This window comes from Cryptomeria japonica, chromosome 8 (assembly GCF_030272615.1).
Source record: "Cryptomeria japonica chromosome 8, Sugi_1.0, whole genome shotgun sequence".
Classification (NCBI taxonomy): domain Eukaryota; kingdom Viridiplantae; phylum Streptophyta; class Pinopsida; order Cupressales; family Cupressaceae; genus Cryptomeria; species Cryptomeria japonica.
In genome coordinates, this window is record NC_081412.1 from 318,793,205 (window position 1) to 318,815,574 (window position 22,370).

General features: G+C 37.9%; 1 protein-coding gene across 3 annotated transcripts; it reads left to right on the forward strand.

Moving 5' to 3' along the window:
- Nucleotides 1-351: 351 nt before the first annotated feature.
- Nucleotides 352-13,620, forward strand: LOC131061498 (uncharacterized). Of its 3 annotated transcripts, XM_057995206.2 has the most exons (16): nt 352-482; nt 705-868; nt 1,054-7,207; nt 7,386-7,568; nt 7,699-7,875; nt 8,002-8,208; nt 8,332-8,538; nt 8,658-8,870; nt 8,983-9,492; nt 9,620-9,811; nt 9,968-10,138; nt 10,247-10,810; nt 10,933-11,033; nt 11,139-11,714; nt 11,836-13,200; nt 13,301-13,620. In XM_057995206.2, exons 2-16 carry the CDS (start codon nt 755-757, stop codon nt 13,427-13,429), a joined length of 10,863 nt encoding a protein of 3,620 aa, XP_057851189.2. In that variant the 5' UTR covers nt 352-482; nt 705-754; the 3' UTR covers nt 13,430-13,620. The 3 variants fall into 3 exon arrangements, with proteins under 3 accessions (XP_057851189.2, XP_057851186.2, XP_057851188.2); XM_057995203.2 differs by having other exon boundaries at nt 10,933-11,714; XM_057995205.2 differs by having other exon boundaries at nt 8,679-8,870; nt 10,933-11,714.
- Nucleotides 13,621-22,370: the final 8,750 nt, after the last annotated feature.

Consider the following 22,370-nt stretch of genomic DNA (forward strand, 5'->3'; position numbering starts at 1 on the left):
TTAAAATTAAACTTAGAAAACAAATAACAACCATTCTATAAGAGGAATGTAAAAATTCAGACAAAGCTAAAAATTATTATTGGAGCCATAAAAAACATTCATCTAATACATAAGAGGAGATTTATTTTGTTTCAAGGGGGAGGGGACGCGGCCCCGCCCAGAGAGATCCGTTAAAAACTAAAAAGATCTTACCTTACCTTACCTTACTACCCTTACTCAGGTACACTTACCCTCGTTAGCTTTACTCAACCCAAGCTACCGTTGGGATGTTAAAAAACAATATTTTGAATTTCGAATTTGAAATTTGAATTTGAATCTGAATCTGAAGTAAAGAAGATGAACGGGTAACGGTCAAACTTTGTGCTCAGATATTTAAGAGTGTTGAGGGCGCGGATCGAAGCCAATTTTCAGCTGTGTAAAGAAAGTTGCAGTCAACTGAAGAGAGAGGAGACGGCAGATCGCGCAACGGCCGCGTACAGGAGGTGAGTGGCCTTAGCTTGCTTTTCCTTTATTTTCTCTTGTTGCTGCTTTCATGGCAGAAAGCTGTATCTTCTCCGCTTTAGAATTCATCTACTGGATATATTCTTGTGTTTGTTTTGTTATGTGAATGGATTTGCGGTTATTTCGTTTCTGACAAGGTTAGGATATCTTCCTGTGTTTGTTTTGTTATGTGAATGGATTTCCGGTTACTTCGTTTCTGACAGGGTTAGGATATAATTTGAATGTGAGAGGGTAGTATATTAGTAGGTTAGAGATGGATTACCACAGTCTTCCCCGCAAGCAGTTGCAGGCCATGTGCAAGAAGCACGACATCCCTGCTAACCAAACGAATGTGCAGATGGCGGATGCCCTCACCACTCTTTTAAAAGTAAGTATACCAGAGTCTGCTTTCCTTTTTCTTTTTAAATTAATTAATTATTTTCAGCTGGGTCACTTCAGATGTTAGGACTTCGGTCCTTCATGGTCTTTTAGTGTAGCAGGTTTTTTGATTTATTCTTTGCAAAATTTTGTAGCAGAACACCATTTAACCTTTGTTTGTTCCAACCTTTTCAGGCTGAGGGCAAACCTAAATCTGACGCAAATGCGGGGAGGATGCAGAGTGTAAGTCTTGAAAGTGGCAAGGAGAAGTCTGTTTCGACAATGAAATCCAACGTTCCAAAGGCCTCTACTAGGCCCAGCAAAGAGGCAGTTAAATCTGCTGAAGAAGAAGGCTGTGAGGAGCATGTGGCATCCGTGGAGGATGTTGAAAGCAATGAAGGGGCCAAGGCTGGAAAGACAAGGGGAAGAGGCTTGCCTAAGTTGGTACCCGAAAGTAAGGAACACAAAGATGAAATTGATGGGACCACTAGAAAACACTGCCGAGGGACTCAAAGGGAAAGAACCTGCAAGATTTCTGTCTCTGACTTCAGCACTGTGGGTGTTAGTTCAAAGAAAAAGAAGACAAGTGCTTCAGAGGATGAGCCAGTTGATGAAAAGGCCCGGGAGAATATTGAAGGGCAACAAAGTTTAAAGGTTGAGGAAACCTTACAAGACCAAGATAACAATGGAAAACATTTGAGGCACCTGAGAAAGAAGACGATGCCAGAAGAACAGACCAAGCTCAAGGTGCTTGACGTTGGAACCAAAAGAACAAGGGCTGGTAAAGCCACACATCATCTCGCAGTTGCCACAGAGTTTTCTGTCAAAGATGTAGATGGAGAAGAGGAGAATGTGACCAATAAGTTGCCTGTCGTAATAGATATAGTTGACAGCGATGACGACGAAGTTGTATATGGGGTAAAGGACAAAGCTGATATAGTTGATGTCTCAGTGAAACCCACAGCGGATCCTTCCGAGTCCCTAAAACCAGTAGTCACTGTGAATAGTTCTGAATCTCCCAAACGAGTGGTCACCCGTAGGGCCCATAAAGGAGGGGACAAGAAGGAGGAGGTCTTGAAAACTAGCAGTGAAGATGTTAAGGTTAGTGCAGTTTGTAGTTCAGTTGAACCCACGTCGAATTCTTCTGAGTGCTTGAAAAAAGCTGCGACTCTAAGGGGAAAAAGGGAGGAGAAGGAGGTGACTGCTAGCTTTGAAGAAGGCAAGGTTGATACAGTTAATGTTTCAGATGAATCAGCTGTAAAGCAAAGAGGACAAAAAGGTGGGAAGAAGGAAGAGTTAATTGTAACAAACAGTATTGAGGAGGCCAAGAATATTGTAACTGATGTTCCTGTTGAAGCCACTGTGAATGCTTCTGAATCTCCCAAACGAGTCATTACTCGAAAGGGTCGTAAGGCTGAGCACAAGAAGGAGGTGTTGCAAACCAACAGTGAAGAGGATAAGGTTAATTCAGTTTGTGTCTCAGCTGAACCTACTTCAAGTTCTTTGAAGTGCCTGAAACAAATTGTGACTCGAAGGGGACAAAAATTCAGCCACAAGGAGGAGAAGCTGATGAATGCTAGCTCTGAAGAAGACAAGATTGATGTGGTTGATATTTCAGATGAACCTGCTGTTAATCAAAGAGGACGAAAGGGTGGGAAGAAGGAAGAGTTAATTGTAACCAATAGTGTTGAGGAGGCCAAGAACATTGTAACCGATGTTCCTGATGAAGCCACTGTGAATGCTTCTGAATCTCCCAAAGGAGTGGTCACTCGCAAGGGCCGTAAGGGTGAGCACAAGAAGGTGTTGAAAACTGTTGGTGAAGAGGATAAGTTTAATGCTGTTTGTGTCTCAGATGAACCCACTTCAAGCTCTTTGGAGTGCCTGAAACAAGTTGTGACTCGAAGGGGACAAAAATGCAGCCACAGGGAGGAGAAGCTGATGAATGCTAGCTCTGAAGGAGACAAGATTGATGTGGTTGATGTTACAGATGAACCTGCTGTTGATCAAAGAGGACGAAAGGGTGGGAAGAAGGAAGAGCTAACTGTAACCAACAGTATTGAGGAGGCCAAGAACATTGTAACTGATGTTCCTGTTGAAGCCCCTGTGAATGCTTCTGAATCTCCCAAAGGTGTGGTCACTCGCAAGGGCCGTAAGGGTGAGCATAAGAAGGAGGTCTTGAAAACTGGCAGTGAAGAGGATAAGTTTAATGCAGTTTGTGTCTCGGTTGAACCCACTTCAAGTTCTTTGGAGTGCCTGAAACAAGTTGTGACTCGAAGGGGACAAAAATGCAGTCACAAGGAGGAGGTTGTCAATGCTAGCTCCGAAGAAGATAAGGTTGATGTTTTTGATGGACGTGCTGTTAATCGAAGAGGACGAAAGGGTGGGCAGAAGGAGTCGGTTGTAATCACTAGTGCTGAAGAGGCCAAGAATATTGGATCTGATGTTCCCGCTGAAGTTACCGCGAATGTTTCCAAATCTCCCAAAAGAGTGGTTACTCGCAAGGGCTGTAAGGGTGAACACAAGATTGAAGAGGTGTCGAAAGCTAACAGTGAAGAAAATAAGGTTAATGCAGTTTGCGTCTCAGTTGAACCGACCTTGAATTCTTCTGAGAGCCTGAAACAAGTAGTAACTCAAAGGGGAGTAAAATGTAGCCAGGAATTATTGGTAACTGATAGTATTGAGGAGGCCAAGAATGACACAACTGACATTTCTGTTGAAGATAATGTGAGTTCTTCTGTATCTCCTAAAAGACTGGTCACTCGCCAGGGGTGTAAGGTGGTGCATGAGAAGGTATTGGATGCTAGTGCTGAAGAGAGCAAGGTCAACCCAGTTAGCATCCCAGTTAAACCCATTGTAAATTGTTCTGAGACCCCCAAACATGTGGTCACTCGAAGAGGAAGAATCAATAAACAGGAGGGGAGAAAAGTAGTCACTGCGATTTCTTCTGACTGTCTGAAACAAGTAGTGACTCGAAGGGGAGGAAAGTGCAGACAGAAGAAGTTACTGGTAACTGATAGTATTGAGGAGGCCAAGAACAATGCAACTGACATTTCTGTTGAAGATAATATGAACGCTTCTGAATCTCCCAAAAGAGTCGTCACTCACCAGGAATGTAAGGTGGGGCATGAGAAGACAGTGAATGCCAGTGCCAAAGAAAGCAAGGTTGATCCAGTTAAATTCACTGAAAATTGTTCCAAGACCCCTAAACGTGTTGTCACTAGAAGAGGAAGAATCAATAGACAGGAGGAAGTTCTGGAAACTAATATTGTTGAGGAAGCCAAGAACATGACTGACATTCCTGTTGAAGCCTCTCTGAGTTTCGAAGATGATGGTTCTGTTGAAGTGACTGGAAATCCATCTTTAAAACATGTCACTTATGAGGGACAAAATAGCTGGTTCAAGGAGGACTTGGTAAATGCCAGTCCTGAAGAGAACAAGGTTGATGCAAGTGGTATGCCAGATGAAAGTATTCAGGGCCAAGGGGAGTCAAGTTCTGAGGTAGATGAGTCAGATGGGAAAGAAAAAAAGGCTGATTTTAGAAATCTAAATGATAAGAATTATGGTTTTAAAATGAAGACAAGAAGAACCCAGCCAAGGCAAAAGCCAGGTAAGGATTTGCAGCAGAACAAGGGTAACATAATAGAAGACAACAATAGTGACGAGAAGCAGAAGCAAACTAGTTCTGATACTGATGGTGTGATGCAAAAGACAATTATTCGTAGGGGTTTACGAAGAAAAGCTACATATGGAAAACATAACATCAGAAAAAGCAGTCAACAAGAAGACTTCGTTCAGACTGAGGGCCATATAGATGGAGGACTTCATTCTAGCACTTTGGGTGATTCTGCCAGTGACCAAGAAGGACAATTTGATGTTGATAACTTGAATGAATCTCTTGAGTCTATAGAAGAGAAAACTAATCGACCTCTTGGTGATTCTGCCAATGACCAAGAAGATGGAGATTTTGAAAAGAAACCAGACAAAGTTGATACTTCCGCAGATTTGGCTGCAAAAGCTGATGAAGGTTTGGAGGAGCAAACGATGGCTGGAAGCACAGTTTTTATTGATAATATTTTGGACCAATCTCTTGAGTCTGTAGAGGAAGATTCAAATCTTACATGTGAAGCTGGTCTAGAATCTGCTGTTAATGAAGATGATGCACACAAATTAAGGGATTCCAGCAGCTGTGAGGAAGACAATTTCAATGATGTAAAGGAAAAGGAAATCGACCTGATTCAAGATCTAGAAATATCACAACAGAAGGCAGCATGTGGTGATTCTTTCAATGATCAAGAAGATGCAGATTTTGAAAAGAAAACAGAGAAAGTTTATACTAGCTTAAATTTGGCTGCAAAAGATGACAATGCTTTGGAGGACCAAACAATGGCCGGTAATGGTATGATAGCTGGAAGCATAGTTTTTGCCAACAATATTTTGGACAAATCTGTTGAGTCCCTGGAGAAAGACTCAAACCTTCCGTGTCAGGTTGATATAGACTCTGCTGTTAATGAAGAGGATGCACATGAATTAAGGGATTCCAGCAGCTGTGAGGAAGAGGATTTAAATGATGTAAAGGAAAAAGAACTTTGCCTTATTCAAGATGTAGAAATATCACAAAAGAAGGCATCATATGGTGATTCTGCCAGTGACCAAGAACACGATGGAGATTTTGAAAAGAAACCAGAGAAAATTTATACTGCCTCAGATTTGGCAGCAAAAGCTGATGAAGCTTTGGAGGAGCAAACAATGGCTGGAAGCACAGTTTTTATTGATACTATTTTGGACCAATCTCTTGAGTCTCTACAGAAAGATTCAAACCTTCTATGTGAAGCTGGTCTAGACTCTGCTGTTAATGACTTAAGGGATTCCAGCTGCTGTGAGGAAGACAATTTCAATGATGCAAAGGAAAAGGAAATCTACCTGATTCAAGATCCAGAAATATCACAACAGAAGGCAGCATATGGTGATTCTTTCAATGACCAAGAAAATGGAGATTGTGAAAAGAAATCAGAGAAAGGTTATACTAGCTTAGATTTGGCTGCAAAAGATGACGATGCTTTGGAGGAGCAAACAATGGCTGGTGATGGTATGATAGATGGAAGCACAGTTTTTGTCGATTATATTTTGGAAAAATCTGTGGAGTCCTTAGGTAAAGATTCAAACCTTCCATGTGAGGTTGATATAGACTCTGCCGTTAATGAAGAGGATGCACCTGAATTAAGGGATTCTAGCAGCTGTGAGGAAGATGATTTAAATGATGTAAAGGAAAAAGAACTTTGCCTGATTCAAGATGTAGAAATATCACAACAGAAGGCGTCACATGATGATTCTGCCAGTGACCATGAAGATGGAGATTTTGAAAAGAAATCAGAGAAAGTTCATAATAGCTCTAATTTGGCTTCAAAAGATGATGACACTACGGAAGAGCAAACAATGGTTGGTGATGGTACGATAGCTGGAAGCACAGTTTTTGTTGATAATATTTTGGACAAATCTGTGAAGTCCTTTGAGAAAGATTCAAACCTTCCATGTGAGGTTGGTATAGTCTCTGCCATTAATGAAGATGATGCAGATGAATTAAGGGAATCCAGCAGCTGTGAGGAAGATAATTTCAATTATGTAAATGAAAAGGAAGTTTACCTGATTCAAAATATAGAAATATCACAACAGAAGGTCTCATATGGTGATTCTGCCAGTGTCCAAGAAAATGGAGATTTTGAAAATAAATTAGAGAAAGTTTATACTAGCCCAGATTTGGCTGCAAAAGATGATGAAGCTTTGGAGGAGAAAATAATGGCTGGTATAGGTATGATAGCTGGAAGCACAGTTTTTATCGATAATATTTTAGACAAATCAGTTGAGTCCCTAGATAAAATTTCCAACCTTCAACGTGAGGTTGGTATAGACGTTGCTGTTGATGAAGAGGATGTACATGAATCAAGGGATTCCAGCAGCAGCGAGGAAGGCAATTTCAATGATGTAAAGGAAAAACTCAACCTGATTCAAGATCTAGACATATCACTTGATGAAGATGAAGATTCCGGAGGGTGCCCCCTAGATAAAATTTCCAACCTTCAACGTGAGGTTGGTATAGACGTTGCTGTTGATGAAGAGGATGTACATGAATCAAGGGATTCCAGCAGCAGCGAGGAAGTCAATTTCAATGATGTAAAGGAAAAACTCAACCTGATTCAAGATCTAGACATATCACTTGATGAAGATGAAGATTCCGGAGAGTGCCATAGTGGGGAGATTTTGGTTGTAAATGTTGTTGAAGAAGCTAGTTTGTCTGGTATTCCATTGAAGAAGCTTGAGCATGCAAGCAGCAGTAATATATCCTCTTGTTCAGGTATGCTTGATCTTTTAAAGGGCCATGACATTTCTCATTGTTTGTAAAGGAACTTTGGTTGTCCATATAAAAAATGAGCTTATGAGCAGTAATTACATGTTTCCTTTTCCAGGTATTTTTGACCTTAACAAGCTTTTGTTTGTAGAGGGCTTTGGTATAAATTTAACGTGCTGTTCAGGTATAAATGATTCTGCTGTGGAAGAGAGGCAGGAGACTCTTCTAACTGATTGTTGCAAGGAGAATCTTTATCAATCAGATGCTTCGATGAAAATCTCTGAGCTCATCAAGGGCCACAAGGAATTGTGTACTCCATTGAAGAAGACAGAATTTACAAGCAGCACTAATGTATCTTCTTGGTTAGGTACGCTTAATCTTACAAAAACAATGCAATATGTTCTTTTGATTCAACACTATATTTGTTTAGAGTTTTGTGCTCCAAGGAAGAGGACTGGGCATAATAATCAGCAATAGTGTATTCCCTCCTTGTTCAGGTATGGATGACTTTGTTACTGAAGAGAGTGTGGAACTTCCTGAATTAGATACTCTACAGGAGATGCCTAAGTTGACAAAGGGCCACCTATCTCCACACTTGAATTCACTGTTTGAAGAGGACACTTCATTGAAGAAGAGTGGGCTTACAGGCAGCACTAATGTAACCCCTTGTTCAGGTGCATCATATTTTACAAAAATCAATTAAATATCTCTTTGGTCGAACGCTTCATTCTAGAGTTCTTTGATGCTACAAGGAAGAGGCTTGAAATTCTAAAACAGTACTGTTGTGTTCCCTTTTTTAGGTATGGATGACTCTGCCTCAGAATGGAGCCAGGAAGATTGTATGATAGAGGATTGCAATCTGGGAGTTCCTGAAATAGATAGCCCATCAAGTACACTTGTGCTTGAAAAGGGCCACAACGAATACCTGTTCTTAGATACATTGTTTGGAGAGGGTACTCCATTGAAGAAATGTGAGCTAATAAATACTAATGCAGTCCCTTATTTAGGTAAGTCATTTCTTACAAATGTTACAATTTTCTTATTGTTTGAAAATCTTTTACTTGAGAACTTTGGTACTCCATTGAAGATCCTTGACCTGGCAAACAGTTCTGATGTATACTGTTTTCCAGGTATGGATGATTCTGCCACAAAACGAAGTGAAGTGAGCCCTTCGACAGAGGCTTGTAATATTGAAATTTCTGAATTTGATGCTCCACCAAAGATATTTGATTGTGCAGAGGACAATGACTTCTCATTCTCTCCTTGCTTGAATATCTTTGACACTCCGTTGAAGAATCCCGTGCTTCAAAGCATTAGTGGCATGCCCATTTGTTCAGGTAAGCCCAAACTCACCATGACATATCTGTTTTCTTGAAAACAATGATTGTAGATGACCTAGGTAATATGCTGAAACAGTCTGAGCTTGCAAAATTGATGACTTATACCCCTTGCTCAGGGATGGATGATTTTTCTGTAGAACAAAACCAGGAGGTCCGCTCAACGGAGGGTTGTAAGCTGGTTCATTCTGAAATGTTTACTCCATCAAAGATCCCCGAGCTTACAAAAGATAATGAAAGATCTTGCTTGAACACCTTGTCTGTAGCGGATGTTGGTATGTTCTCAAAGAAACCAGAGCTTGCAAGCAGTACCAACATGTCCCAATTTTCAGGTAAGCTTATGAAGGACCATGGATATCTTCTTCCTTGGAAACATTTTATGATAGGTAATTTCATTTTAGAATCCTGAGCTTACAATTAGTGATGACATGTCCTCTTCTTCAGGAGCGGGTGATTCTGATGTAGAACAGAGCAGCAAGATTGTTAAAAAAGAGGCTCCTAAGCTTAATAATCATGACCTAAAAGCTTCATCAGAAATGCCTGAGCATATAAATGATCAAGATAATTCTCCTTGCCTGAACACCTTGTCTGTGAAGGACACTGGAACCTCATTGAAGAATTGTGAGGTTACGCGTAGTAGTGACATATCTACTTGTTCAGGTGTGGTTGATTCTGTTATACACAAGGTGCAGGAGGTCCTTCTAACAGAGGCTTCCAAGAATGAAGTTTCTTCTCAAATAGATGATTCTTCTGTAGAAAAAAGTGGTGACATGTTTTCAACAGAGACTTGCAAACTGGAAATGGAACCCTCGGAATTAAAATCTCCTTCAAAGACAACTGAGCTTACAAAAAACCATGACAGATCTCCTTTCCTGAATACCTTGTTTGTAGATAAGACTGTTAGTACATTGAAGTATTTTGAGCACACGACTAGTACTGGCATTTCAGCTTGTGGTAAGCTCAATTTTAACAATTGCCATGACATATCTCCTTTTATTGAACTTATTGTGCGTAGATGCCTTAACCAATGTATTGAGCAATTTTGAATTTGTCTTAATAGTGATGATATATCTTTGTCCAGGTATAGATGATTCTGATGCAGAACAGAGCAGGGATGTCCTTCTAGCAGAGGCATGTAAACTGGAAATTTCTGAATTGAATGCTCCCTCAGAGATTCCTGAGCTTTCAATAGACGACGATACATCTCCTTGCCTGAAGAACTTGTCTGTAGTGATAACGGATACTTCACTAAAAACACCCATCTTTAGGAGAGGTACCAACATGACTTCTTACGTGGTTATCTTGTTTGTAGACAATGCTGCTCATTGAAGAATTCTGAGCTTACAAGCATTACTTCTTTTCCTCAACGACTTTCTTAGTTCATTGAAGAATTTTTAGCTGATCAATAGTGGTGTTATTTCTCCTTCAGGTATATATGATTCTGCCACAGAACAGGGTGGGGATGTCCTCTCAACAGAGATTTGCAAACCGGATCTTTCCAAGTTGAGTATTGCCTCAAAGATGGCTGAAAATACAGAGGACCGTGACAGATCTCCTTGTCTCAAAAACTTGTTTATAGATGAAATGCCCTTTTTATCAGGTAAGCCTGAATATAAAAACGATCATGACACTTATTTTATGTAGGTAGTTTTTGCGATCAATTGAACACTTCTGAGCACATACATACTAATCACGTCACCTTTTCCAGAAATGAATGATTCTATTGTAGACCAGAACATGGATGTCCGTCCGACAGAAGCTTGTAAGCAGGAACTTTCTGAATTGGATACTTCATCAAAGATGCCCAAGGTTACAAAGGACCAGGATCAATCTCCTTGCTTGGATACTTCGTTTCTAGAGGACATTGGTAATTTATTGAGTAAGACTGAGCTTACAAGTAGTACTCTTGTACAAAGTTGTTCAGTTGTGAATGATTCTGTCTTAGAACAGAGCCAGGTTGTTCTTCCTCTGGAGGTTTGCAAGCAAGAATGTTATGAATTTGATAATGCTTTGAAGGTGTCTGAACTTACAAAGGACAACATTTTATCACCCTGCTTAAACATGTTAGCAGGGGACTTCGGTGATAATTCTCCTTGTTCAGGAATAAAAGATTTTGCTGCAGAACAGAGTGGCAATGTACTTCCAACAGAGACTTGCAAACTGAGTCTTTCCAAGTTGAGTACTCCCCAAAAGATGGCTGAGCTTACAGAGGACCATGACAGATCTCCTTGCCTTGAAACCTTGTTTGTAGATGACAAGTCTCTTTTATCAGGTAAGCCTGAACATGAAAAGGACCATAACCCCTATTTATAGATAACCCCTATTTATAGATATTCTTTGCAATAAATTGAACATTTCAAAGCACATACATACTAATGATATATCCTTGCCCAGGCATGGATGATTCTACTGCAGATCAAACCGTGGATGTTCTTCCAACAGAAGCTTGTAAGCAGGAACTTTCTGAATTGGATGCTTTATCAAAGACTTCTGAGGTAACAAAGGACGAGGATAGATCTCCTTGCTCGAACACTGTGTTTCTAGAAGGCATTGGTAATTTATCGAAGAATATTGAGCTTACAAGTAGTACTCGTGTACAGTGTTCTTCAGTTATGAATGATTCTGTCTTAGAACAGAATCAGGCTGTTCTTCCACTGGAGGTTTGCAAGCAAGAATGCTATAAATATGATAATCCTTTAAACGTGTCTGAGCTCACTATGGACCACAGCTTATCACCCTGCTTAAGCATGTTAGCAGGGGATTCTGGTACTGCATTGGAAATGTCTCAAGCTACAAATGGCACTGATACATCTGTTTGTTCGGGTGGCACTGATTCTGGTCTGCACAAGATGGTCGAGCTCCATAGAACAGAAGATTCCAAGCTACAAATGGCATTGGTGAGACAAAGCTCCAGTACTCCATCAGAGAGGCCTAGGCTTGCAGACATTGACGATAATGCTCCAGAACAAGATTCAGAGATCCTTCCAATGGAGGCTCTTAAGCTGCAGTGTTGCCAATTAGAATCTCAAATTAAAATGGAGGAGCCTACGGAGGGTCATGATAATCCTGGCTGTCAATCCAGGCTAGCTGTTGAAAGTGACCTAACCAAACTCAGTTTAGGGCAGCTTCGGAGGCTGTACAAGGAGAAACAAAGGAAACAAAAGAAGTCTGGAAAGGTAAGAACATAACCATAGTTTTCTTAAGGTTCTGCAATATGCTCACACATTTTTTTGTGATTCCAAGCTCTTTGGAAATTGGAATTCCATGTGACATTGCTCAATATTTTTAACTCTGCAGGTGATACGGAAACAGCCTGCTTTGCAGGATTTGTCATCAAACGTCTTTGGAGAAGAATCCAGTTCATTCAGAAAGTCCGAAGAGAGTCAGCAGGATTGCAAGACAGATAACAATGTGTCACAAGTCAATACAACATTGAACGAGCCTGAACTTGTAGACGCATCTGAAAAGCTTGATAAGTCTGAAGAATTCTATCAGAAATCAACAGCAGAAACAAGATTGCCAGAGATGACAAGCAGTGACAGGGCGTCCCCAGGAGATCATGATTTTCTCTGGGTATCACCAGCGACAGGAATTACGACCTCAGAAACTGTGTTTGGTGAGAGTCAGCAGGATTGCAAGACAGATTCACATTGCAACAACGATGTGTCACAAGTCAATACAACATCGGAAGAGCCTGAACTTGCAGAGGGATCTGAAAAGCTTGATACGCCTGATGAATTCAATACGGGAAGTAGTTATGTTCTCCACCAAACATCACCAGCAGAAATAAGATTGCCAGAGATGACAAGCAATTACAGCCACAGGGTATCACCTGGTTCTTGCATAGATGATTCCATTCTGGAAAAGAATCGGAAGGCGGCCTGTCAGATAGATTTGTGTTTCAATAAACAGCCTTCCGAAGTGTATTCTCCATTGAACAAGCTTGAACTTGCAGAGGCATGCAATAGACCTGCTAAGCTAGATGAATACAGTACATCTTTGAAAAAATCTGAGGACACAGGAGATCATGATTTTCTCTCTGACTTACCAGCGTCGAGAATTATAACTTCAGAAACTGTGCTTGTTGATGAAAGGAATGGTTTGGCTTTAGAAGAAGAGCATAAGCCTTTCCTACCAAATAATTCTGTGGAGTCAGGACTGTTTGTTGAAGAGCATAAGCCTTCCCTACCAAATCATTCTGTGGAATCAGGAATGTTTGTTGAAGAGCATAAGCCTTTCCTACCAGTTGAAGAGCATAAGCCTTTCCTACCAAATAATTCTGTGGAATCAGGATTATTTGTTGAAGAACATACTGGTTGTAAGAAGACAGCTACCTCTAGTAAGGTAGAATCAAGAATACCCAGCCTTGCAGATAGGTTGCAAATTCTAAGAGACAGATTACAAACAATTCAAAGCAATTTGCAAGGACAGGCACCAGAATTATCTTATGCTACCCCTCTCAGGAAAGGAATAAATCGCAGAAGTATTGGAAGTGGAAAGAAGAGCAGGGTTCCTATGTCTGTAGGCCGATCCAACCTCGCTTTTGAAGGTGCTAAACTAGCATCGACAAAGGAAAATTCCACTGAGAAGACTCCTCTTAGCTTAAAGAGGGATCAGAGATTGTACAAGGAGAATCAAATCATATCAAAGGATTCTGAAAAGGTAAGCAAATTGCTATTATTGCTTTCACTGTGTGTTTTGCAATTTGCTTAAGCACACTTGCCAATTCCACACTTTTTAACTCAATAATTTAATCCTGCAGGTGGTGGGTAAACGACCCGCCTTAAGGAATTTGTCGGCAAATGTATTGGAACAGAGGGTGGACTTTGTGGGTCAAACCCTTCCACTAGACAAGACGGCACTCCACATTCATGAAGAAGATTGCAGTTAGGGTCTGCCAATTAAAGTTAGCAAACTTTCTTTTACAAACAGGAATGGAGGACTTAGAACTTTGAATCGTGTGTTTCTGTAAAACTATGAATTGTGTTTCTGCTTTAATTTGCAGAGAATTTTCTGCATAATGTACAGTTCTAGAACGTATTTGGGAATTGGCAAATAGATGTTTGCCTTGTGATGCATTTACATTTCTTTGTCCACGCATCTCAATTCAGAAAATATTGAAGATTGTTACATCCAACTACTATTTTTTTCTTTATTATTATTATTTTTAGCTTTTGCATGATCCTTGATTGTTTTTTATATACATTGCTATTATAATTTCTCGGAGTTGTAATACGCTACCATGTCTTGGTATTGTGAGTGTTTAATGTGCGATAAATTAACAAGGGCTGCCATGCAGCTTAGTTCCTGCCAACTATTTGTAGGGCAGTTTTTGTGAAACGGTACTTGCAAATCATAATTATCTGCTTTGAACAAACGTCAAATTGTCTAGGAGAGTTTCTTGTATTTAGGAGATACGTGGTTTTGGGCAATGAAGATGTGGAAGTGTTAGTTGGGTCTCGCACCTGTACCCTTCTTAGAAATTGATGAGTCCTAGGCAAGGCGCATATTTTTTCTGGTATATTGCTTACTGGAACAACGGAGAATGGATAGCTGACCATTTCAGCAATCTTCCTCAATTGTCAAATAGAGATAATATTGATGTTTCTTCCTTTGAGATATAATACTTCTTGTATGCAGCTTATAGTCATGCACAAGACTGGAGAGATACGAATGCATAAGGGCGTTTGAAATCTCATCTGATCTGGGACGGGAGACCTGTGCATTATGTATGATATATGCGGGGCTTATGAGCATGCGGTAGAAACAATCTTGTATGCTGCAGCTGCTCTGAACCACCATCAAATTGAGCCACTTAAGTTCTACAAATAAAACGAGATTCAAATACATGAAGACAGTTTGTACGGGTGTAGTCTAAATGAAAAGATTATTTGTATATCAGATTTCATAGTTTGATGATGAAAATGCTTGGATTCTATATAGACATCATTAAAATTCATTCATTCATTTTCTTGACCAATTTATGTGCCCAAATATGTAAATATGTGTGATTTTTTAAAAAATTGATCAAACAATTTTCCATCTAATAAATTGCAATAAAATCATGAATTAAAGTTTTTCAGCGAATTTTTCAATCCGGCTGAAGATCGTTTTGTAATTTTTCATTCCTCATTGTTTTTCAAATTGTCCAGACCATTTTTCAGGTACAATCTGACACAAACTGCCTTGACGGTGCAACCCTTCAGAAAGCACACAGAAGACCCGTGATGCATACCTAACTGCCTTTGACGGTGCAACCCTTCAGAAAGCACACAGAAGGCCTGTGATGTGATGCATCCCTAATCTATTTTAATTAAACAATTAAAAAATAATAATATAAAATTATCTTTTTATTAACATTAAATTTTTAATTTCATTTAAATCATTTGAATTTAATAAAAAAATAAATATTCGAACATAGTGAATGGTCAAAAGTAAAAAATATCATCACAAGTCATAACACCTCTTTCAACCAGATTAATAAAAAAATGAACTTTAAATCAAACTATCTTTGACAACAACTATCTTAATAGGTAACTTAGTTATCGCTATATATATATATATAGTTGTATTTCTAGAGTAAATAAAGTGCTATTTATTTAGGTTACAAATTTGAAGATAACCATTTAAAAAATGAAATTCTTCTATGTTTTGTCTACAACGAATAAATTTGATAAGCACTTTTCGCCACCACCATGCAGCCATAGACTTCAAAATATTTGGGCAACCCTTTCTGAAAATGATAAAATTGTGTGCAAAGGGTGAAAATCCAAAAATGGCTAAAATTGAAAACAGTTCCAAATCCCATGCATACAAACCATTTATTGTCTTTATTTGTATTTTGCGCCACCAACCCCGCACCACAATTCAATGTTTGAGACCTCGCCTCATGTGCGTTCTCTCGCCGGAAACAAGGCCAATAACAAAAAAAAATGTTTCAAAAAAACGTTGAATCTTGATTGGCTGCTCATGCTTAATTTAATCACTACCACTCTGCTACAGTTCCATGCATGGCAAGAACTAACAAGATAGAATATAAAGAAATGTATGCAAGGCATAAGAGAAATCATTAGTGCACACTTTGTCTTCTACAAGGAGCAAAACAATTAGAATATATGTCTTCTAGGTCTCTATTTAATTTAGACTATTATCCATTTTAATACATTAAAGACATTGATATAAACTTGGTCTCTATTAGTTGAAAGCATTGAATAATAAATTCACTAAAGAATAATTAAATGAATTAATCAGTCATATATATATGTAGATCAGAAAAATTTCGGAGGTTAAACATGAAAACTAAAGCACAATCAAAGCGAATCATAAACTTTAAACAATTATGCTAATATATCCTAATCTAACCAATAGAGCCATTGAATTGGAATGCAGAATAACACGAAAAACAATAAGAATTGATATCACCATTCCTCCAACATGGCTCCATTGTTCTTTCTTTCTCCTCTAATTTGATGTTGCTCTCATTCTACAGATGCAAGTACGAATGAAAGCAAGGATGATACCAAGGAATAATCGAAAATGTGATTTTAAAATAACAATGTATGAAAACTAGATTATTATTTCGATAGAATAATGACAAGAAAATTAGATTATTAGATAATTTGACAGAATGGAAATGCTTGAAAGTTAGATGATCTAGTTGATGAAAGAAGTTCCTATTTATAGAAAACTCGAGACTTGATAGACGAGCAAGATTGAAAACATTTTTGTTTAGATGTATGGACTTGATTGAGCGCATGATAGAGCTACCATTCGAGGAAGGATGAAGATGATGAAGAAAAAGTGGAGAAAAAGGAAAAAATAGATTTTTGAAGATGCATACCTCATTCTCAAATTTAAAATTAAAATTAATGAGATATTTCCAAAAAGATAGATTTTTCAAAAATCAAACAGGATATTAGTTTTCCATTCTTGAAAATTAGGAGGATTTAGGGAAAGTCGCATAAACAAGTAAAACATTTGTTTCCATTTTGAAAATTAATAGACGAGAAATTAGGATAGATAATTAATTAAATAAAGATATTTCTTTAATTATGATGACACAATTAGTTAATCAAATAATTTAAATAAATTATTCAATTACGGGAGCTAGAAATTGAACATTTAATTAAATAATTAAAATCATTTAATTAAAGTGTAAATTTTAAATTAATTAAATATTTAATTAATATTAAAGGAGACGATTAAATGATTTGGGAGAATAATTAGTAACAAAGGTTTTAATTAATTAAACGTAAAAGGAAAAATTAGTCAAATTGCCGTCTATAGACCTTAATTAGGTCAAATCAAGTCAAATTTGGTAAAATTGGGTGAAATTGGGAAGGTTCAGATAGAAAATGGGAAAATTAGGTCATCGGATGGAAATGGGACAAAGCAGGTAAAAGTACGTAAAAGCGGACAATTGGACATAAAATCGGGTAAAAGAGGGTAAACCGGGTCAAAGAGGGCCATCAGATGAAAATGGGACCAATGTGCCATCATGGGGTAGGAGAAGAGGTCAAAATGATGTCATAAAATAGAAATCGGGAGAAAATGAAGCAATCTGGACAGAAAATGGTAAAAAAGGAAGCAATCTGGACAGAAAATGGTAAAAAAGGAAGCAAAAAGACATAATCAGGGTAGGTTTCGGGATAAATCGACATCACAATATTGAAATGGGAAAAAATTAAAATCAAGGGGATGAAATTAAAGACAAAATGATATCCCAAACTTGAAATAGGGAGAATATGATGCCAAGGGGACAAAAAATGGGAAAGGGGAAAGAGGACAGGATCAACGAATAGTCACTATTCGTGCGATTAGGTTAAAAATGAAGAACACAAACGTTTACCATTTTTTAGTGTCTCTATTTTGCCCCTCTTTGAGACAATGTGATTTAGAGCATTGTTTCAAAGAAAAATGAAGGGAAAACATCACGCCCCAACAAACTAGGGGATGGAGGTAAGATGCCCCTCGAGAGATTGTTTATATATGAAAGAAATAAATGATCTCTTGAAAGAAGAGAAGAATGTTAAATAAAAGAGGAAAAATGATGAAAGAGAAAAAAATGTTAGTAAGAAGCAAAAAAGATTGGATAGGGAACAATTAGTAATGATGAAACCTTGCTTTCATAAATGCACCATGATCAGTAGAGAGCTTTACTTAATATGGCAAATGAATGCATCGTGTCATGACATATGAGGTTAGAGTGATAATGTGATCTCTTTGTAGAAAAACAAACATATTGCAGACAAAGAATGTTCCAATCCATTTTAAAATGTTGGGTGTGTAGGTCAAGGGTCGAGGTATGTGTGATAGTCACAGTTAATGTACCAACACAAACACCCAAAGCATGCACGTCTCAAAATATCATGAAAACATCCCACCAATAGGAGACACAACAAAAAGATCATGAACCATCCCAAACACTCTAATCACTTGTGGATATCCTCGAGTAGCATAGGAACATGATCAAAGATAAATTAAGGAATGATAAGAATCACTAGACCAAGCATGTCAACATCCATTCTGATCTTGTTGTTAGAGTTTGATAGCTTGTGTTTGATAGGAGGACCATGATGTCTGGTTTTAGGAATGATACCCTGTATAATATGGACACGATTTGCTTTCGAGTGTACTGCGCCTTGTATAAGAAAAATGTTAGTCAAATAGGGCTAAGTGATAGGTTGATTTGAACAACAAATTAATCTATTTAATTTTTTATTTGATTGATAGGTTGTTTGTTGATGCGTGATTTGATAAGCGCAGTGTTTTACGAGTTTTTCGTCTGTGTTTTCTCAAATGTTTGTTTGTTGCAAAGGATAAGTCTATTGATGGAAGGAAAATGATTATGATTTGTTTTTGAATTTTTGATTGTTTTAATTTTTTTTAGGGTTTTGTGATTATTTGATATTTTTGGCGATTTGTACAAGACATTTTCTGAATGTTTTTGATCCTTTTTTAGGATATTATTTGGATGTTTTTGATATATTTTTAGGACATTTTGCAATGTTTAGGGATTTTTTGGGACATTAAGAAATTTTTAAGGATTTTTTTTCAGGATAGCTATGCTATGTACATGCATCACTCTCCGATCTTGCAGTGAGAAAGACTCCATCAATTTATCATGATAAAAGAGATGCCCCAATCTGTGAAACTATATACAATGCCCAAATAAATAATATATAAGTCTGGTTTGCTAAGGAAAGACAATGAACAACGACTAGTTTCAAGCTAGAAAGGATAAAAGGGTTTTTAATGGAAAGATGGATGAAAAATCTATCACAAATGTGAATAGGATTCTAGAGTGATGATAGATGACAAAGCAATGACTTGCTACACATGGTGCCTGTTTGTCAGGTTTTCACAAAGGTACTTACCCAGAGTGCCTGTTTACTAGGTTTTCACTAGTGGGTGAATGATTTCTCTTTACTATTTTCTTTTCCATTTTTCAAGATCATATTCAATTTTTTGTTCTTTTTTCAAGAACGTATTTAATTTTTTTTGTTCTTTTTTTAGGATCATATTCAATTTTTTTTGTTCTTTTTTCAAGATCATATTCCCTCAAGTATAATACATGCAAAGGTACATGCTATTTACAGATTCAGATGGTGGTTCTCCCTCTGATGTTGCTAGATGATATGCCCCAGATCCGTAGGTTCTAGTAACCACATAGGGACCTAGCCAATTAGGTTCAAATTTGCCTAGGTTTTCCCTTTCTTGCCGATTTTTTTTTATTCATCTTAAGGACCAAGTCTTTGAATTCAAAGTGTCTACCCTTGACTTTCTTGTTATATCTCTTTTAGAGACGATTTTGATATGCTTGTAGATGAACTAGAGTGGTTTGGCGTCACTCATCCAATGTTTCTAGGTCATATAATCTGGATACTTTGTATTCTTCATCATCAATGATATGGCGCAAAGGAGACTCTCAATGAGGGAATATCGACTTTAATAAGAAGTATGGCTTTAGTATCATAGAATAGGGAATAAGGGGCAACGCTTGTAGGTGTGCGAATGTTGGTTCGGTATGCCCACAAGACATGATTTAACTGTACATGTCGATCGTGGCCAACATCATTGATAGTCTTCATGAGGATTTTTATGATGGTTTTGTTAGATGCCTCAACTTGACCATTACTCTATGGGTAGTAAGGCGAGGAAAAGAAGTAATAGATGTGAAACTTCTCATAGAGTTCCCTAACATCTTAGTTGTTGAAAGGGTGAATATTATCAATGACACTAGTGAAAGGAACTCCATATCGACATATGATGTAATTTGAAATAAACTTGGAAATCTATGTGCTAGTAATGTAGGTCATGGGAATGGCTTCAATCTATTTAGTGAAGTATTCTACGGTAGTGATAATGAATTTATGAGTATTGGTGAAGGAAGGGTGAATATTACCTATGAGGTCGAGTGCCCATTGAGATAAGGGCCCATGAGATATGATAGGTCAGAGTTCTTGCGTTGGTGCACGAATGAGCCTCTTGTTCCATGTTAGGCTAATAGTATCCTACTCTTGTTAGTTTCTTTTCAAGACTTAAACCATTGAAATGGCCCCCACAAAATACCATCATGAACCTCTTGTAAAGCAGTTTGCATTTTAATGGAATCAAAACACTTGAGGAGGGTTTGGTCAAAAGAGAGACAGTATAGGGTGTCATTGATGATAACATATCTAGTGGCTTGATGGGTAAATGAGTGCCATTAATTTTTTGACAGGTTAGGAGGTGATGTTTGGTATTTTAAGTAGTTATAGATATCTTGGTACCAAGGGGAATTAGGACCAGAAATTTCACACATGTGGAATTTCTAAATCATGAATAATTAGTTTTTCCACTAAGAACTCACATTTAGCAACATTTTTAGGGATATCAAGCATAGAGGCAATAGTAGCTATGGCATCTGCTAGTTTGTTTTGTAGTTGTGGTACCTGATTGAATGTGATTGTAACAAATCTGGTTTTGTAGAAGTCAACCAACTTCTTGAAAGGAATAAGTTTTTCATCTTTTGTTTCATATTCATCATTTGCTTTTCGGATGACCAATTTAGAATCACCGTACATTACAAGATGTTTGATGTCCCATTGCACTGCAATTGTTAATATTGTGACTAAGGCTTCATACTCTGCAATGTTATTTGTACACTGAAAAGTGATTTTGTATGATTTAGGGATTACATCTCCTTGCGAAATCAAAAACAAAATACCTGGCCCCAAGCCATGTTGTGTGCGTGAGCCATCATAATTTAGTTGCTATCTAGTGGTAGGTGTGATATTGAATATGGACTCATTGAAAAATCAAATAACAATGGGTGATCATCTTGTATAGGAGCTTTGACCAATTGATCTGCTATTGCTTGTCCTTTTATATCCTTGTAGTCTACATACTGGATATCAAATTCACATAATATCATAACCCACTTAGCAAGGTGGCCCGTGAGTGTTGCCCTGTCAAGTAGATACTTCAATGGGTGTATCTTTTCTACAAGCAATGTCTTATGACTTAACATGTAATGTCTAAGCTTATAAGTAGTGAAGATATCTTCTAGGCATCCATATTCAATAGTGGTATAGTTCAATTTGTAGCCAATTAAAGTTTAATTGATATACTATATAACTCTCTTTTTCTTCTTTGTTGTGTTATGCTAGGAGAGACCATAATGTTGTTGTTGTTGCTGATGTAGCATTGGAAATAGTCACCAGACTAATTTACACCTCATGTTTGTGCTCCTACTTTAGCGTGTCCCCTCCTCATCGCCTATATAGGTTCGTTTTGTGTCCAATCTCCAGTTCTAATGCCATGTACACCTACTAATGAACTTCTTAGAGGGGTATCATTCTCCCTAGGGCTTAATTGTGGCCCCTTTCTGAGAAGGACAACGATGCCCAACGCCTTGGTCCTAGACCAAGGTGCTTAGTGCCATGGTTCCTCTTAGTTTGGCCTAATTTTGAAATGGGGTAGGGGTCCTATCTCTTTGTCGGGAATTCAATTTTGTGGTATCACATGACCATTGGAGGTCGACCTAATCTGTAAATGACCTAGATACCCCTATATAAAGATATTTAATCAACCTAATTTCATCTATCTATCCATTCTAAGTATCCATCCTCAAGCATTCTTGCATCCATGAAGCGTTTGTCATCAAGCATTTTTAGAGATCTTCAAGGCTGCATATTCTTCATTCAACCATTGTGGAGCAAATTACATCATTCATTTGCAATCATGTGTGTGTGATTAGGGTTTTGTCATTTTCATGTCATTTTATACAACATATGTGATTACATTCAAGAAGCAAAGCATCATCATCAATAATTGAAGATCTAAGGTATATCTTTCCAACATTTATTTCAATATTTGCATTTATTCATTCTAGGTTAATTCCTAAACCAGGGTTTGACTTAGGCAAACCCCTATTTCCAACCATTTTCCCTTTCTCTACTATATGCAAGAATAGGTATATAACTTTGTAACTTTCAAGATCAACATTATTCATAGAGATAAATAGGTTCCCTTTTGGATGACGAAAAGTTCGGAGGACCAAGGCGATTGACACTTTGATCCCGACAATTCAGGTTGACCGACACTCTGGTCCTGACAATTCAAGTTGACCAACACTCTGGTCCTGACAATTCAGGTTGACCTTCTAGGAACATATTTGAACACATATTTACCCTAATTTAAACATCTTCAACAAATTCAACTCAAGGGAAAGAAGAGGCACATCTAAAACCCCTGAAATTTGATTAGAATCTAGATCTAATAGTTTTAGATCTATCAAATTCCTATATTTCCATAATGCAACGATCCTTAAGCAAAACTAGTGGTTTTAC

Coding starts and splice junctions, on each gene's coding strand:
- LOC131061498 (XM_057995203.2), top strand. CDS start 755: ATGGATTACCACAGTCTTCCCCGCAAGCAGTTGCAGGCCATGTGCAAG. Junction 869..1,053: donor CCCTCACCACTCTTTTAAAA/GTAAGTATACCA, acceptor CAACCTTTTCAG/GCTGAGGGCAAACCTAAATC. Junction 9,812..9,967: donor AACACCCATCTTTAGGAGAG/GTACCAACATGA, acceptor TTTCTCCTTCAG/GTATATATGATTCTGCCACA.